The sequence below is a fragment of the Bubalus kerabau genome, chromosome 8, assembly GCF_029407905.1.
Source record: "Bubalus kerabau isolate K-KA32 ecotype Philippines breed swamp buffalo chromosome 8, PCC_UOA_SB_1v2, whole genome shotgun sequence".
Classification (NCBI taxonomy): Eukaryota; Metazoa; Chordata; class Mammalia; order Artiodactyla; family Bovidae; genus Bubalus; species Bubalus kerabau.
Genome location: NC_073631.1, coordinates 51,701,302 through 51,719,910, shown reverse-complemented (window position 1 = coordinate 51,719,910; position 18,609 = coordinate 51,701,302). Strand labels below are relative to the sequence as shown.

General features: G+C 41.7%; 1 protein-coding gene across 1 annotated transcript in view; it reads right to left on the bottom strand.

The window, feature by feature from the left end:
- SLC26A4 (solute carrier family 26 member 4) overlaps window positions 1–17,931 on the bottom strand; it is a 59,061-nt gene extending 41,130 nt beyond the window's left edge. The window contains exons 1-6 of the mRNA XM_055590260.1: window positions 17,872–17,931; window positions 16,920–17,086; window positions 15,042–15,181; window positions 6,843–6,953; window positions 4,953–5,137; window positions 4,257–4,421 (exon numbers count right to left, since the gene is read on the bottom strand). Coding sequence (XP_055446235.1) covers window positions 4,257–4,421; window positions 4,953–5,137; window positions 6,843–6,953; window positions 15,042–15,181; window positions 16,920–17,083 — 765 coding nt within the window. The 5' untranslated portion in view covers window positions 17,084–17,086; window positions 17,872–17,931. The remainder of the gene's footprint in view (window positions 1–4,256; window positions 4,422–4,952; window positions 5,138–6,842; window positions 6,954–15,041; window positions 15,182–16,919; window positions 17,087–17,871) is intronic.
- Window positions 17,932–18,609: the final 678 nt, after the last annotated feature.

The window sequence follows — 18,609 nt, the reverse complement described above, 5'->3', positions numbered from 1 at the left end:
CCTGCCAATGCAAGAGACATAAGAGATGTGGGTTCAATTCCCTGGTCAGGAAGATCCACTGGAGGAGGAAATGGCCACCCACTCCAGTATTCTTGCCTGGAGAATCCCATTGATAGAGGAGCCTGGCCGGCTATCGTCCATCAGGTCAAAAAGAGTCAGACACGACTGAAGCAACTTAGCACCCTTAGGGCTGTGAACTACAGCCTTAAATAACTCGGAGTCTTGAAGGTATGCTATCCAGTTCTTTATATAATCAAATTTCCTGATGATGACCCTCATTAATTCATGAGCTAAACATAATACTTCAATTAACTGTCTACACAATAAAGGTTTACTTTCAATGCAAGATGGAAAAATTCAAACTTAAGAACAATATGAACAACTATCCCAACCCTAAAAATTTTCACCTTACAAAAATGATCACTATAGGATTTTCATGAAATCTATGAGACTCACTTAGACCTTTGAATAAAAAGCATCTGTGACTGTATTAAAAATGTAACATGAAAAAAATAAAATAAATGTAATGTGAGTTGCAAAAACCAAAATCAGTTTACATTACACAATTACATCAAACAAGGCTTATGAATATATCAGTTGCCTATACTGAATATTTATTCAGAATCTCTTATGAAAAGTTATGCAAAAGAAAGCTTAATATATGTGGAAATAAAACTCACCCATATAAACTGAAGTAGTCAGACTGTATTAATATTCCAAGATACAGAAATGAGACTTAAGAAAGCACTGAAAAGTAATTCTAACTTATTAATAGTTTAATAAATTAAATTAAAATACTAACTAAAATATGTTTAAAATATGGATACACTTATGATTCCATATTTCAGCCTAGTATTCTGACAAGGCAAATCAAGATAATAAAACTTTTCAGAAATGGGTAATATTTTATTATATTTCCTACTATGCTTGGAGAATTTTAGAACCATTTCATTTAAAGAATTTCTTCCTACTGGGTGTATGAAGCCATAAGTTAAAAATTATACCTGTATTACATATGAGGAAATTCATTAGTTAACTTTTGGTGCCAAATTTATTTTAATTCATCTTGTCTCTATGAATATAACAAACCCCTTGCTGTCAGGAATTTCCTCCTACCAGAACTTCTGTGCATATATAAGATCAACCCTTAAAGTGTTACTTTTGTTTTATAATGGCTTCATTTTTACATACGGAAATAGGTTCTAAGTAACGAATCTGATCAAGCTTGGGGGTAGCTTTCAAAACTCTCACCATCTGGGCAGAACTTTTCAATGTGGTCTTCCTTCTTGTTAGGGAAGAAATGGGGACACAGAGCCAGTTTAGTCAGGAAGCAGAAAGACTTCCCTTGTCTATCAAGACAAACCATTCAGAGTGAATGGTAGGAAAACATAACCAGTTTGAAATGGACTGCATGATTTACTTACATAATTGAGTAGGTACACGGTAGCTTGAGTATCACTAATTCTGAACTCTGCCAACACCTTGTCATTTTCTTTCTGTAGCCTCTATCTTTTTTTTTTTTTTTTTGGCCACACAGCATGTGGGATCTTAGTTTCCCAACCAGGGATAGAACCTGTGCCCTCTGAACTGGGGACATGGAATCTTAACCACTGGATCACTAGGGACATCCCTCCCTTCTGCATCTTATACCCAGTATCTCTGGCATTTGTAAACTGAAGTTTCTGTTTTTCGTTCTTTTCTATTATTTCCTCCTCCAATTATTTATATTCATTATTTCCTTTTTCTTTTTTTTTGAGAGAGGAGCAGGCAGATGATCCAAAGCACAAGTTTATAACAAAAGGGATGTTAACTCCGTTCCAGGGAAATCCATCTTACAACAACCTTACAGTCTTTCCTGGAGGAATCCACAAATGCCCTGCATTTGTTGAAGGATTCTTTCATGAATAATCACAACCGGTAATATCATAAGCAGAATTCTCTGTTCAGGTACTGAGCGGCTCATTCAACCCTTATGCAATTATTTCCAGACCTGCTGTTTCTTCTTTTTTCAGAAAAGCAAGCTTATATTCACCCTCACACAAGGATGACTGAAGTATCTTTATCCAACTTGGCTGACCTGTGAGGAATGGCTTGCAGAATTCTCTAACACATTCTAACCTGAGGCTTCAAGAATAATGTTCAACACAACATAAGGCACATAACAGTTTAATATTTTTGACTTTGTTCTATCTAGCATTTCCTAGTTTACTTTGGTTTCCGTTGAAAGTGGAGTTATTTGCAGCAAACTTTATCTTAAACATGTCCTAAGAGACCAGAAAAACTGTGAAATTTCATTCCCCCCATCTTCAGAAGTCCAACAGTGACCAAGGACCCAGATTACCTATCAGGCTGGGCCTCCTGTTATCTGTGAGGATGCAGGCCTAGCAATGTTCATACAGGGAGGTGAGCACACTCAGTCAGGGGTATCTTGGTAGATTCAGGAGTCAGTGGGTTTGTACAAGGAGTGAAAAGCCCCTGGCACATGGCAGGTTTCAATAAATACTTATTGAAAAGATGAATGGATGACAATAAAGGGATAAATGAATGAACAGTTGATAGAGAAAATAAGAAAGCAAAAAACAAACAACAACAAAAACCACAGTGCGTAGGGACTGCAAAAGTGAGAGAACCTGTCAGAAAAAGGCAATCAGATGATCTCAAAGCAAACCTAGGACTTGGTAGGGAAAAAGAAGTCAAATATGACATGCCCAGAATCACATCATATTTAATCATAGGATCATAAGTGGTAGAACCAAGACTCCAGAGTTCATAGTCTTAATCACTATGTTAGACTGCCTCCTCTACCTAGTCCTGGGCTTCGCCAATGGCTCAGCAGGTAAAGAATCCACCTGCAATGCAGGAGACACAGGAGATCCTCTGGAGGAAGAAATGGCAACCCACTCCAGTATTCTTGCCTAGGAAATCCCATGGACTGAGTGAGGAGCCTGGTGAGCTACAGTTGAAAGGGTTACAAAGGGTCAGGGATAACTGAGCTGTTGAGCAAGTATGCATCTAGTCCCACTGCTCGGCATGGTATCTGGCTCATAATAGACACTTGGTAATATTTGTTGAATGGATAAAGTAATGCTAATGTTTAATGGAACTACGGCAATGCTGCAAACTTCAGCAAACCCTTGACCAACTCACTAATTTTTAGATAGGTATGCACAGCCTTACCTCATTTTAAAAGAAATTAAAGGTCATTAGAATACACAGGTCATTAAAGGACTCCATTCTTAATCCTAGCACATTGTATTTGGTATCATTCTCCCCAAGCTAGAGTGACATCATGTTACTATTATCACCATTTTTCAAGCATCGATAATATGCTCTATATAGAACACATATTTAGATCCAAGAACTTTTTCAAATCTAATTAGTGTGAAATACATCCTTCTTTGCATCTCTTTTGCATGTTGAATCATCTCTGAATCTAACATTCCTTTTCATCTATAATTGCTGGGACATTTACATTATGCATTTTATGGACTCTCAGAGTTAAAAAAGGCTTTAGAGATACATCTCCAATCATTTCACTTTATAAATAAAAAAGAAAATAAGTCTTAAGATGTGAAATAATAAATAATTTCAGCTTAGTTCCAAACCAGAGATTGTACCCATCTCCCCTGCAGTATAAGCAGAGTCTTAACCTATGGACCACCAGGAAAGCCCCTCAAAATAACACTCTTTTTTTGAGTACTTTGTTATTCATCAGCCCCTAGGCCATGGGCTTCTCATACAGCCTTATTTAACTTAATTTGTAGATATTATTACCAACTCCATTTTGCAGGGAAGGAAGCAGAGGCATATCAATTTGCTCATGCAATAGAGCAAATAATAAATAATAGAGTCAGGATATATGTGAATCTTGGTCATCAAAACTGAGTTTTCAGCCACTAGCCTACACCCTAAGTGTAGGATACTAAGTGTACTACTAAGTGTCCAAAGTCCCTTAGCTTGTCAGAGGCAAGGTTGAGAATGGAACTCAAGTGTGCTGCCTCCCAAACCAGTCTTCAGTATAAAACTTTGCTTTTATTAATATTTTGAGGATTGAGGACACTTCTGAAACCATACTGACCCACTGAAAACAATGATTTGCAAACTCTGCCTTCTTCAATGTGACTCCTGGTGCTACTACTACTTTCAGAGAAGAATGTTGTCAATGGCTCCCAAAGCATGACATGGAGGAGCTTATACTCTCCAGACTCAGGTTCAACAGGAAAAGTGAGCCATCCCTGGAGGCAAGCAACACTTACATAGATGATGGAGAGAATTCCATTATAGTTTTTGGTTGAAACATTGAGGACGATCTTTAGCTGTGAGACCAACACTTGGAAGGCAGCAGCTGTTGTGAATCCACCAACCAAAGGATCTGCCAGATACCTCACTATGAATCCAATCTGCAAACCTCCAAATATCAACTAGAACAAGAAGGAAGGAAAAATTAAATGCTTGCCTGGGAGAAGGACCAACACTTTTGAACTATTCATGAATTAAACAATACCAACTAAAACTCTGGCCCTATCTCTCCCATCCACCATTCTAAAATTTGAAAAACATGTGTAGTATGAACCTTCAAGTATTTCTAGATATATAATAAGAAAAATTCATGTAGGTTTTTTTCCTGTGACTTGTAGTTTTCATGGCTCCAGTGACCAGAATATTTTTTGTCTCTTTATGGGTTCTGGCACAGCTCCCTTCTCCTATTTTCATTCTAATCGCACATGTTCCTGTCTTGTTTTTTCTGTCTCTGACTTAGATGATTAAGTGAGCCTTAATAAGTGGAGGCTTGCTATTTTAGCATCTGACCTAAAACAGTATAACTTAAAAAATAGCTTTGAGAGTCTTAAATTGATTTGTTTTGCTTTTAAATGAGTCTTTAAGTCCACGTGCTTAACCGTTCTTTCAGATACAAATCCTGCCAACCTCTATATCGCTTGTAAGCCCATTACCTGTATGATTCCAACCAAAAGAGTAAGGGTGCTCGCAATCAATACTCTTGCTGCATCTCTAGCTGCAAAGTCTATTATGGTGGTATTCAGTGCAGTTCCATTACTGCTAGATACAAGAAAGTGTTCGTCGGGGGCCATGCTCAGAACAACAGATCCCACCATTAAACTGACCACTGGGAAAGGTCCTGGGGGAAAAAAGTCATTATCAATTAATAATTATTAATCACTTGTAAATCAACTATACTTCAATTAAAAAAACTAAAAAATAATAATTATTATTAATTGCAAATGTTTAGGTTCAACATGTCTACACAGGATTAAAGATGCATTTGAAGTAATTAGCTGTGATTGGAAAAATACTGTTTGTTCACAAAAGAAGCTAAAAAGCAGATGTTTCAAGGCATTCATAACCCAGTAATGAGCAAGAGAGACGTGCAGGTGGGTCACTATAATACAGCTTTCAGACACTTTGCATTACACAGGAAGGCTGTCTAAACTGTGTGTAATCTTCTTGTGTATGGGTAGGAACAGGGGGATGGAGTGGGGAGTTGTCAAAAAAGGTTTCCTGGCAGAAATGGCATATTAGCTGAATCCTTGCTTGTTCCATCTTATTTTTATTCCATGTAAGTTTATTTCCTAGATCATCCAGTGTCCTGATCTCTGTGGAGCTGAGGACCTTGATCAATATCACAAGGTCAAAATTTGGTTAAAGAAATAGCTAAAGTAAAAAACAAACAAACAAAAAATAGCAAAGGTAGTGTAGAGTTTCTCTTTTTCTTTTTCCAAGACAAATTATTTTTTCATATCAAATATCACTCTGTAGGCTTCTACATTTCAAAAAGTACTTTTCTTTCAGCAGCTGCTCTATCACTACTGGTATTTTTATCTATGATGATGAGGATCCTATCCTTTGATCATGGAAGGCTTTACCAGTTAGAAGGACTCAGTACCAAAATCCAGTAACCTGAAGTGTCTAAATGTATAGAATACCAGAGAGAAAAAAAACCAACTTCCATGTTCCTTACCTTGTTGTGCATTTGGTACTAATCAGCTCTCCCAGGTAAGGAGGTTCTTTTAATCAATAATCTCCTCCTGATCTCCCTTTATAGACAAGGAAATATTCCAGACACTGGCAGAAATATTATACAACTAAGGATAAGGATAAGGGTTGGAGATAGAGCAGTAGATGGCTCTATTTGTTTCAAGAGGATTGCCCAGGTAGACATGTCTAGCCAGCAGATGGATGTAGGTGAAAACTTAACTCAAGTATAAATGTCAACGTTGCAAAATAGCATTAAAACATTCATTTACTAGAACATTCTAGCAGAAGAAAATTCAAATTTCAGGAACATCAGGAAATAAATCTATTTGGGGCTATACCAAGAAGGAAAGCCAAGCTTAGTTTCTAAATTGTTTTGGCACAATTTTCCCAGTCTTCAAATATTAGTGACTTAAAATAACTACGTTCTTTAATAAGACAATGAATATGTATTTGATGAACATAATTTAGTAAAGCTGATTTAATCTAGCAAAACAGGTTCAAAGACCTCTTCAAGATTATTTTCCCTTATCATTTTTTCATTTTAGAACACTTTCTAAATAGAGTCAAATGTATTAACATTTTTGAAAAGCCAAACATGGCAAGATTTGAAGGTAGTCTATAATTTTTTAACCATCTTTCAATTTTCTCCTCTTCGTTATAAAAAAAGTTAGGTGTAAAGCCACCTAATAGCATGGTATTTTGAAAGCTAAGGAGAAACCTTTGCATCACTGAATAGGAAAGCCCTATCTTGCTAGAAAACAGTAACAAAGATAGGGAAGCAGAACACACATAATATAGCCCAAACACGTTCAGTGTGAACAAACAGAATTGTATATGATTATAATTACCAACTGAGATGTGTCTTGATGTTCCAAAAATAAAGTACGTCAGGATAGGAAAAAAAGCAGAGTAGAGACCATATCCAACAGGAACAGCAGCTAGTAGAGCATACGCCATGCCTGAAAATACATCCAAAACGGTCAAGTTCAGGAACAAACTTTGTGTCTACTGGACAGAGAAAAGCCTTTTCATAGGTCTCTTTAATTTGCAGCTCATCTTGAATGATCTCCTTATTTTGCACATGGTCTGTGGCTATGATAGGATACAGAACGTGATTCAAATCACCTACTCAAAAGAACTGACACAACTGATCAGTAATTCAACCATCCACTCAGGTGAGTCGGGGGAAAAGCTGTTGATTGAAAACTTGATCAATTCTGTTCAAAGGTCTAGCCTGGCTTTGTCTGAATTCAGTGTTTCTCTGCGTAATGAGGAACATATGTACTTCCTCCTTTCTTGTTGGGGAAAGAAGTTAGATCCAAACAAAGAAAAAAATCTGACCTTTGTACATAGCACTAGGAGATCAACACCTTCGCTAGGCTTCCCCAAGTAGTTTCTGGGTCCATGAATGTCACACTGTATGCAGAAGCTCAGCCTTCTCTTGTACATGGGGGTTGGAAGGCAACAATGTGTTGGGGTTTGGGAGTTTTGTTTTGGGCCTTAAACAATGAACATTTATTTCTTAGAGTTCTGAAAGCTAAGAAGTTCAAGATCAAACTACCAGCAGCTTCAGTGTCTGGTAAGCACCCTTTTCTGGTTTGCAGATGGCTGCTTACTTGCTGTAACCTCACACGGCACAGATTTCCTAAGGTCACTAAGCCCATCATGCAGACTCTACCCGATTGCCTTCCAAAGGCGTGTGTGTGCGCTTAGTTGCTAAAGTAGTGCCCAACTCTGCAACCCCATGGACTGTAGCCTGCCAGGCTCCTCTGTCCATGGGATTTCCCATGCAAGAATACTAGAATGGGTTGCCATTTCCTTCTCCAGGGTATCTTTCTGACACAGAGATGGAACTAGAGTCTCCTGCATTGCAGGCAGATTCTTTTACCACTGAGCCACATGGGAAGCCCTACCTCCCAAAGGCTCCGACCTCCAAATACTATCATACTGGGGATTAAGTCTTCAAAAGATGAATTTTGGAGGGATACAAACGTTCAGTCCATAGCACTTTCCTTCTCCTGTGTGTTGTTTTTTTAAATACTTCATAGGTAGTCAGCATATCTTCTACCTCCCCACATTTCACTCACTCACAATGACAGAACATCAAGTTCTTTGACCTTTTGGTCATTGATTACAAGAGTTACATGTATAACAGTTTTTAAAAAAAGTGATGGAAGCAGCTTAGATGTCAACAGATGAATGAGTAAAGAAGTTGTGGTACATATATATACTGTAGAATATTATTCAGCCATAAAAAGGAATGAATTTGAGTCACTTGAATTGAGGTGGGTGAACCTAGAGCTTGTTATACAGGGTAAAGTAAGTCAGAGGGAGAAAAATATCGCATATTAATGCATATATATGGAATCTAGAAAAACAGTGCTGATGAATCTATTTGCAGGGCAAGAATAGAAATGCAGGCAAAGAGAACAGATTTGTGGACACAGCAGGGGAAGGACAGGGTGGGACAAATTGAGAGAGTCGCGCTGAAACATATACATTACCATGTATACAATAGATAGCTAGTGGGAAGTTGCTATATAACACAAAGAGTTCATCCCCATCCTCTGTGACAACCTGGAGGGGTCGGAGGGCGGGGGCTGGTAGGATAGCAGGGAGGTTTGAGAGGGAGGGGATATATGTATACTTATGGGTGATTCTAATTGTTGTATGACAAAAACCAACACAACATTGTAAAGCAAGTATCCTCCAATTAAAAATTTTTTAAAAGTGGCAACAACTTAAATTGGTGCCCCAAATGATGTATTTATCCCTGTCTCAAATCAGGGAAGTGGTTAACTACACTATATTTCATATACTGTAATCTATGAAATGAAGTTGATGTGCTGTATAGAAATAATTTACTACTAATAGTAATTTACCTCTTTCCAGTGCAATACAGTACATCTAAGAAATAAGTGAGAAAAGGCAGAATTCAAAATAGTGATCAGGGAGTGCCCTGGAAGTCCAGTGGCTAGGACTCAGTGCATTTACTGCTGTGGTCCAGATTCAATCCCTGGTCAGGGAACTGAGATCCCACAGGCCAAGCAACATGGCCAAAACAACACAAAACAGTAATCAGCATGCATGCTTCCACTTTTGTTAAAGTAGACATGTTTGCTGTATGAATTTTAAAATGTAGGAAGATTTCATACAATTTAGACATGTAAAAAGTGTAATATAATAAACACCCAATTATCCAACATCTAGTTTAAGAACTAGATCATTGCCGTACAGTTGAAACTTTCTATATACTTTTTCTCAATCACATCGTTTTTCCTCCCTCCACCCTCAGGAAGCAACACTCTTTTGAATCTAGTGTTTATCATTCTCGAACATTTTTTTATACTTTTAAATAGATACTTATTTATGTGTCTGGTAGGATATTTATTAAAATTTAGGTTTAGTGGACTATCTACAGGGCAGAATCAAAGGAAACTTCTGAAGAGGTATTTTTCATGTTCCTTATAATGTGTTTTCTAGTTTCCCACAATAAGCATTCATTCATTCAACAACTATTGATTATGTACCCTTCATGTGCCAGGCACTGTTCTAGGCTTAGGGGAATACTGGAGTAGACAAAACAAAGTCTCTGCCCTTAGAGAGTGTGCATTCTAGAAAAGTCTGTATTCTGATGTAATTGTTTTCATATATAAATTACAACAAGCGATCATTCCAAGGACATAGAGTAGAAAGGTGAGGTCACAAAGGGAAGACAAGAAAAGAAGGAGCAAAAACAAAAGCAAAAAAAAAAAAAAGTCCAAATTAAAAAATATTAGGAAAGAAAAGATGGAGCAAGGAATGAGAACAGCCTATTTCCTATGTACATTTTTCAAGTCCTTCTCAAATTTCCACTTCCCTAAACTGGGCTCTGCAGTCCTCACAGACCTGGAGAATGCAGGCTTTTTCAATTTTCACATAATATCCTATTTCAGGACAGCTGCTACTCAAATATACTGTAATCATATTGTAAGGGAATTTGGTACAACAATTTTGAAATTATACATAATTTGTAAAGAAATTTGTCATTGATTTAAACTATGGAACCTCTGTGTTGGTGCTCCTCCTATGTAGGATGGTGGCATGTATTGATAAAGGTGGTGCTAACAAACATTCAGAAGCATCTAGAAGGCATAGGTAGAAGTAAGAGAGCAGGTCCCCCATATCTGTGAATAAAAAATAGCAATAAAAGGGCTGCATTGATTTCTTGCTGCCTGGAGGGAATTTTTTGTTAATAATAAAAGTGAAAAAGATCCCATGGCAGCACTCACCTTCTCTGTTTCTCTCTAAATAAATCCACTTCTTAGAAAAAAGCAAAACAAAACCCATGATCCTTAGCATTTCTGGCTTCTCAGTAACATTACTGATGAGTTTTTTTCTATCCCTTAGCAGCCCAGCCATTGGATATATTGCAGCCTTTGCCATCCCTAGAAACTGCAGCTCTGAAATCTCAACATTGAGCCTCCTTTTCTCCACCTAGAGACACGTAGCCTTTCCGCTCACCTATCCAGAATCCTTAGTGCAACATTTTTTTGTCCTCATGAGGCTTCTAACCCATGAACAGACCCACTGTCCTTAGCACCCTCCCATCTTCATTTGCCTCCTTGTCCCTAGAATTTTCACAAATACTCTGGATTTCTTTGCTTCATTCTTTCTCTTTTTCTCCTGTCTTCTCTGATAAATCTCCAGTCTGGACAAACTCAAGCATCACCCTTTTCCATGCCAGCATTCAAACAGCTGAATAACTGAACTAAAGACGTCTACATTCGGGCTGGCCAATTTCATGCAAATTTCATGACAGCAAGCCCTAGATGGAATGCCACACTGCCTGGCCATCCAATTACATTTCCTCAGCAAGTGTGCTTTTCCTCTCCTCAAGACAGCTACTCGGACTTCCCCTACTTTCCTCAAACTCTCCATCCCCCTTCTCAGACATGGTTCAGAGATGACCCTTAGACTTCATCCAAAACCTAGAATCCATGAGACGCCCATTGGTTTTTTACAATGCAGTGCTTGTCTGTCTTTTCTCCTTTGAAAATGGAGGAAATATCCCACGTATCTCTAAGGAGTAGCCTTCCCACTTCTATCCTTGTACCCATCTACACTTGTCCCTTCTTGTCACTTCTCCTCTTCCTTGTGGACCACAGATTTTTCTATCAGCTAGGTCATTCCCACTGGGTTACATCTATGTTCTAGTACCTCCTATATTATAAGAAAAATAAATCCTCCCATCACTTTACCATTGTCTTTTATGCCTCTGGAGCCACTTCTCTACTCTGCTTCATGGCAAACCTTCTTAAAAATATTGCCTGTGTTCCATCACCAAGAGTATTCCACACTACAGAAACCAACCCCCCCCCCCTCCACCCATCCTTTAAAATAGAGCAGAAAACAATTCCTCTCTTGGTTTTGGAACCCACATCCTTCAGATTGTTCTTTTTCTCTATCTTTCTGAGCCCAACATCATGTTTCTTTGTGGCCCCTCCTCCTCTGCCCTGACTTTAAGTACTCCAGCCTGGTTCTTCTTTCTTTTCTGCCTAGGTAGTCTCAGGGATTCCCACTCCTTTGAATATCATCTCTAGAGTGATGCTTTCCTGACTTTTATGTCTAGTCCAAACCTCTGCAATGACCTTCCTGCTTCTAGTAGCTCCAACTCCATATCTGGCATCTCAAATGTGGCACATGCAAAAGGAAACACTTGGTTTTCCATCCCAATTCTGCTTGTTAGCCAGTCCCTATCCATCAGTATGTGTTACCTGTGATTCCTGCTCCAAAATATTTTTCAGATTTGTGCAGCTCTCCCTCCTACTTGATTAGCTTCAAGCTGAAATGTCTGTCCTCAGGGCTAGGACTAGGGAGAGGCAAGTGAGGTGCCTGGGGCACATTATTTAGAAGGTCCCTGGAGGACTCACTTACCTAATTTTAATCCTGGCCCTGCCTAACCTTATCTCCTCCTGTTCACTCCTCTAAACCTCTCTCTCCTCCACCCATATTGGAATTCTTCCTCCCTTGAAAATACTATGCTCTATTTGACCTCAGGGATTTTGCATCTTTGCCTGGTACACCCTGCTTACTGTTTCTTACATGGCTATCTCCTTCCCATCCTCCCAACCCTGATTAAATTTCCCCACCTCAGAAGGGCCTTCCCTGACCATTCTATCTAAGACAAACACTCCCTCCCCAAATTATCCCCTATTAAAGCCGAAGAATTGATGCTTTTGAACTGTGTTGTTGGAGAAGACTCTTGACAGTCCCTTGGACTGCAAGGAGATCCAACCAGTCCATCCTAAAGATCAGTCCTGGGTGTTCACTGGAAGGACTGATGCTGAAGCTGAAACTCCAATACTTTGGCCACCTAATGAGAAGAACTTACTCATTTGAAAAGACCCTGATGCTGGGAAAGATTGAGGGTGGGAGGAGAAGGGGACGACAGAGGATGAGATGGCTGGATGGCATCACCAACTCAATGGACATGAGTTTGAGTGAACTCCGGGAGTTGGTGATGAACAGGGAGGCCTGGCGTGCTGTAATTCATGGGGTCGCAAAGAGTAGGACACGACTGAGCAACTGAACTGACTGAACTGAAAGCCTATTTGATCAACCACAATAGATATCACAATCTGTATTTTTATTTTTCTATTTATCTGCTTATTTAATTCCTGAAGTCTCCCACTTAATATGAGTGCCATGAGGTCAGTATCCATGCCTGTTAGTAAACCATTGAATCCCCATGGCTGGCCTATAAATATCGGTGGTGGTTTAGTTGCTAGTGAAATCGCTCAGTCGTGTCCGATTCTTTGCAACCCCGTGGACTGTAGCCTACCAGTCTCCTCAGTCTATGGAATTTTCCAGGCAAGAATACTGGAATGGGTTGCCATTTCCTTCTCCAGGGGATCTTCTCGACCCAGGGATCAAACCCGGGTCTCCCGCATTGCAGGCAGATGCTTTACCGTCTGAGCCACCAGGGAAGCCCCGTATCCAACTCTTGTGACCCCATGGACTGTAGCCTGCCAGGCTCCTCTGTCAATGGGGTTCTCCAGCCAAGAATTCTGGAGTGGGTGCCATTTCCTTCTCCAGGGGATCTCCCTGACACAGGAATCGAACCTGGGTCTCCTGCATTGCAGGCAGATTCTTTTTCTACTGAACCATGAGGGAAGCCCATCCTACAAATATTAGATGAATGGATTTATGAATGAACCACATTAACTTCTCAGATATTCACCATACAAAGATAACTTCATAGAGATCATGCTTCTGGAAAACGTTATCACTCATAAAGTGAGGAACTGCATCCTTTATAAATTAAGACCCTAGGAATTAGATTTTGGGTTCAAATCCCAGCTCCACCATTTACCAGCTCCATGACCTTGAGCTGGTCAAAAAATAGATTTTTTGACTATTGAAAAAGAGGTATTAAGAGTTGTTGTGAGGATTAAAGAGATAACTTTCCAAAGCCCTTAGCATTGTGTTTGATACTTAAACAAAACTAAAGTTAAAATTAATTTGTATAAGATACTTGTCTAGGAACACTTGTGGGACACAGCTTGCAATACCATTTTTCATATATAAGGATGATTCGTTATTCAGTCCTCTTCACTAAACGTTTACCAGGCCACCTACTTGGTGCCAGAATCATGCTAGCCACTGGCTAAACATGAATTAGACAGTTCTCATCCCCCAGAAGCCAGAGGAGATTGCCATGCCACAGTTCTTAAGAGTCTACTGTGTAAGTCACACTTACTGTATGAACCACACCGTCCTGTCCAGCTCTCCCATCCACTTCTGTGACTGGGAACACAGGCTGCTGCTCCACATGGGGGCCACAGAACATCCTCCTTCTCTGTGGGACTCTCCCTGGCTTGCTCTGAGTAATCCTGAGAGTTCTATAGGCAAATTTTGGCTCAGGACATTGCTCAACCACTGTTACTAACTTCTCAAGTAGTCCATTTCAAGCCATCTCCCACATTTCTACCCCATCGTACTTCCCATCACTTTGCAAAGTGAGACTTAACCTTCAGGGAAACAGCTCTGACACCTCTTCCTCCAGGAAGCCATTCTCAGTCCCCTAAGGCCAGGTTGAGTGCCCCGTGTGCACTCCCTTCCCAAGCAATATTACCCCACCCCTACAGTCAGTCCTTCCATTGAATCGTTGTCTGTTTCCTCATTGGACTATGAGCTCCTTGAAAGCAAGTGGTGCATCTTATTCATGTGAGAATACCTAGAGGCTGGCACCTACTAGATATGCCACGAAATAATAATAAGTAAAGTCGATTTTTGTTTTCATAGTCCAGAGGTTTTGTGAAGTTGAGGTGAGGGCAGAAACAAGATGATGAGGATAGGGTACAAAGGAAAATGCCCATAATGCTATTCACCAGCTCTGCAATGGAGTTCCAAGATGTTCATGGAAATAAGGCTTAAAGGCAGTTTAAAAAATGTCTTGTGTTGGGACATTCTGCCAGAAGATTAAGATACAGGGGTGAATTAAAACGGGGAGGGAGAGGCAAGAGCAGAAAAAAACATTTACATGTAGTCTAGGCTAACATACTTCCTTCCCTTTCCTTTAAGAGAGTTTCAAATGGCATGTCAAGACCATGTATGAAATGTAAATAATTTAATGAACTGCAATCATCATTTAAAAAATCTAAGCAGAATAGGACAGAATAGAAAATATTAGAGAGTATTACCTGTAGTGAGGGTAAGTATTATTTCACAAAACTTGAGATGCATGTGTACATATCATGATGTCATACAGATTTCTTACTGTGAGCTGTGACCAATGAAAATTGGGAAGCAGCTGCTTAGGTGACAGGGCTCTAGTTGGAGCCAAGCAGATAGAGAAGCAACAGGGTTTCCTGAGAAGAGAAGTGTACGGAAGATGAGGAAGAAGGGAATTTCACCACTAAGGGGCAGGCTCTGGAGGAAAGATGCAGGCTATGATGGGTGAGCAAGCCTTTGGTACAGACCCATGGGAGGGAGGGGGGAGTTAGGAATGGCTGCTGGAGGCTGTGATTCTCCATCACTTCGGCGCTAGACCACCATTATCTTACCTTGAAGTGTTCCCACTAGACCAGTACTAACTCCTGAAATGATATCACTAAGTAGCCATTCCTTGATCCGGTATTTGGGAAGCCAGTCCAAGATGGGCAGGAGAGTCTTCACCATGCGAAGGGTTCTCTTTCTTGAACAACTGTCAAAAGGCAAGAAAAGGAGATTTCCAATCCAATCTTGGTCACAACCCACTGCAAATCACAAAGTTTTGAACCGAAGTCTGCTAATGTCTCTATTTAGAAACAAGCATACAAATTGCATGAGAAAAATACTAACAGTGAAGTGCTTACCATGTCTTTGCCAATAACTCTTTTTACCCTTTTAAATGCACTGTACTAGAAAACACAGGATTAAGTGTTAACCACCCCACCTTCTTAATCCTCTGAGAAAATATCCCCAAACAAGAACACATTTTCTGGTCCAGCCACAGATTGATCAATGTGGAGTCTTTAAATGGAGATTACATTTGGACTTCCAACCTAGGTGTCTTCTTTTTCTTTCAAGAAACAAACTCTGTATATTCTGGCAATAGGAGCTTGGAGCCAGTTTTTACAAAACTCTTAACATGATGAATACATATCTTGTTGTACCTTACTACCTACTTTTTAAAATTCAACAACCTATAGGTAAAAGAAAAAAACGTATTTTGGGCTTCCCTGGTTGCTCAGATGCTAGAGAATCTGCCTGCAACTCAGAAGACCCAGGTTCAGTCCCTGAGTAGGGAAGATCCCTTGGAGAAGGGAATGGCTACTCCAGTATTTTTGCCTGGAGAATTCCATGGATAGAGGAGGGAGCCTGGAGGGCTACAGTTCATGGAATTGCAAAGAGCTGGACATGACAGAGCAATTAACATTTTTAGTTTTTCAAACACTATTTGACTCTTGATTCAAATAAATTATTTTAAAAATTGTATTTATGAGACAATTTGAAATTTTGTTGACTTAATTTTTTAATATTAAGGAATTGCTTCATTTTTGTGTGTGATAATGAAATTGTGGGTTGCATTTTTTAAGAGTTCCTAAAGATAGATACTGAAATAAAAACAGTTCAAAGGAGGGGGGGGAAAAAAAACCACTATATGGAATTTGCTCCAAAAAAAAAAAAAAAAGTGGAGTGGGGCAAGTATGTGGTAAGACAAGATTAACTTTGAGTTAATCATCCTTGAAGCCATGTGATGGGTAAAAACATGGGAGAGGGTTCATTGCACTACTGTGCCTGCTTTTGAATATATTTGAAATGTTTTTTTAAACGGTTTGAAATGTTTTAAGAAAAGAAAAAAGAAATCTAGCAGCAGCTGACAATTCCTTCTGTTTGCGATATCTACTTACAGGTGGCCCGAGTGGGTTTAGAGACTGATGGAGGTTCTTCTTGGAGAGCCCTACTTCCTGAACAGTGGACAACTAGGAGCACAGCGTGCTCTCCTGCGTTCTCGCCTTCATTCCATGCCTCTGAGTGTCATTCTTCCTGGATGAGCTTAGGGCTTTCAAGGACTCTTGGTCAAGTGACGAGTTACCCACTACCTCTTTGTAGTAAAGCCCCTTGTTCTCCCACTCTCCTCAGCCTAGCCTTCACAAAAAGACCGTAGGGACCCGCTGTACCCCAAGGCGCACTCCAGGTGCCCTCGAGAGCAGCACAAAGAGACGGCGCTCCTCGAACACTCCCTCTCCAAAGTTGAGTTTCCGAGACTAGGGTCGATTCGGGCCGAGAGTGATGGAGCCACCTTCCCACCAGGGAGGCCAGAGTCCGTGACCTGACCGAAGCCGTCCCTGCAGGGCGGGAGCAGCATCCCACTCTCCGCCGCTGGGCATGCCGGCGGGTCTGCGCGCCCACATTCCGGGATTCACTGCGCCCCTCGCCCCGTCCGCCGCGGGCGCTACCTGCAGCCCTGGGCCAGGTTCTCTCTCAGCGTCTTGCGCTCTTTCGGGCGCTGCTCGTACTGCTGCTGGAAGGCGAGCTCGTTGTAGACCGGCCGCGACACCACATAGCTGCAACTGTACTCGGGGAGCGGCGGCGGCTCCAACCTGTCGCCCGGCGCTGCCATGACCTGCGAGGCGGAGGGCGACGAGCAGGGAGGAGATGGGGCGAGGGAAGAGAAGAGGAGGTGAAGACCGCTAGTTAGCTGCCTCCTGGCCACACCTGGTGCAGTTGATCCCCGAGAGAGGGGTCCGCTCTCTGCCACACTCTCCGCCCAGGCCCGCCCCGGCTGGGCGCGCACCTCCAGCCTACTGGAGGCCCTGAGGACCTCCCGTCCCGAGCCTACATCTGCTGCCCGGGGCTCCCGGACTTTTAAGAGAGTGAGTCCTGCGCTGGGGGGCTTTCGGAGCCAGACCCAGTTCCCCTCGGCTGAGCAGCCAGGGCGCTGTCCGCGTCCTGAAATCTCCCCAAACCCGGGCTGGGGCCCGCGACGCGCGAGCGGCAGGCAGTAAAGGGCCCTTGTGAGCGTCCGCATCTGCCAAAACCCGAAGCAGCACGCAGAGCCAGGAGAGCCCTGGGAGAGAAGCACAGCCCCCCGCGCCGGACATGGGGCCTTCAGGCCACTTTCCCCGGGTCCCAAGGCTGCGCGCACGCTGCAGGAAAATTCCAGCAGCCGGGCGCGCTTTCCCGGGGACAGAACTTTGGGGAGTGGAGTGTCTCACACCTCGGCCTCTTTCCTAGCTTCCTTCTTGCTCTCAGCTTCTCAGAAAGACTGTACTGTCCTCTGCCGGGCAGCTCCGTAGCGTGTCCCCCCCCCCCGCCACCTCCACTAGTCCCATCCCCAACCAGCGATGCCTCCCCAGGAGTTAAGGCAGGGCGGCGTGGCGTGCGTTGCATCTTCAGCGACGATCTCACCTGCTTCGACTCACGACCAGCCTGGAATGCCCCCGGAACAGCCGTTCCGCCGCCTTTATAGCGCTCTCAGAAGGCAGTGAGACGTTTTATTTATGGAGCAACAGAGACACCTTAGTCCAAAAAGGGACACATAGGCAGCGGTCTTTACCCACCTATCCTACCAGGGGAAAAAAAAAATTCTACCCCTCCCTAGTTCTTTCCCTTTCCCGAAACAGGAAGGCTGAGAATCTTACTGGCTCTCACCCAAGAGCCTCCCAAATCCACCGCCCCTCAATTACTAACGTGGGCTACGAGGTCAGGGGCGGAGCAGGCCCTGGGGAGCTTGTTACAGGAGACCAGAGCCCAGCGTGGAAGAAGAGGTCAGTGACAGCGAGGAGCGCTGGCCTTGACTCCTAGGTTGTATGAATCCGGAAGCTCCATAGTCTGGCACACAGCTCTCAAACCAAGTGGGGAAGAGGAAAGGAGCAGTGGCCAGTTTTGCATTTAATAAGGGTTTGGATTTCTAGAAGGTCTTTCATTGAAAGTATTCAGTGAGTGGTGGTTATAGACAGTTCAGTAATTTATTCATAAAGCTTAGTTACGAACTTTTCTGTGCTTATGTGTGTTTTACTTCACAATCAAAATCAAGTGCCCAGGTGACCCCCTTTCTTATTTGACTGACCCTTTGGTTCTTTTATCTTTCTTCTCATTCGTCTGAACTGTGAAGGGGGGAATACAATGAAGTAAACAAGAATCAAC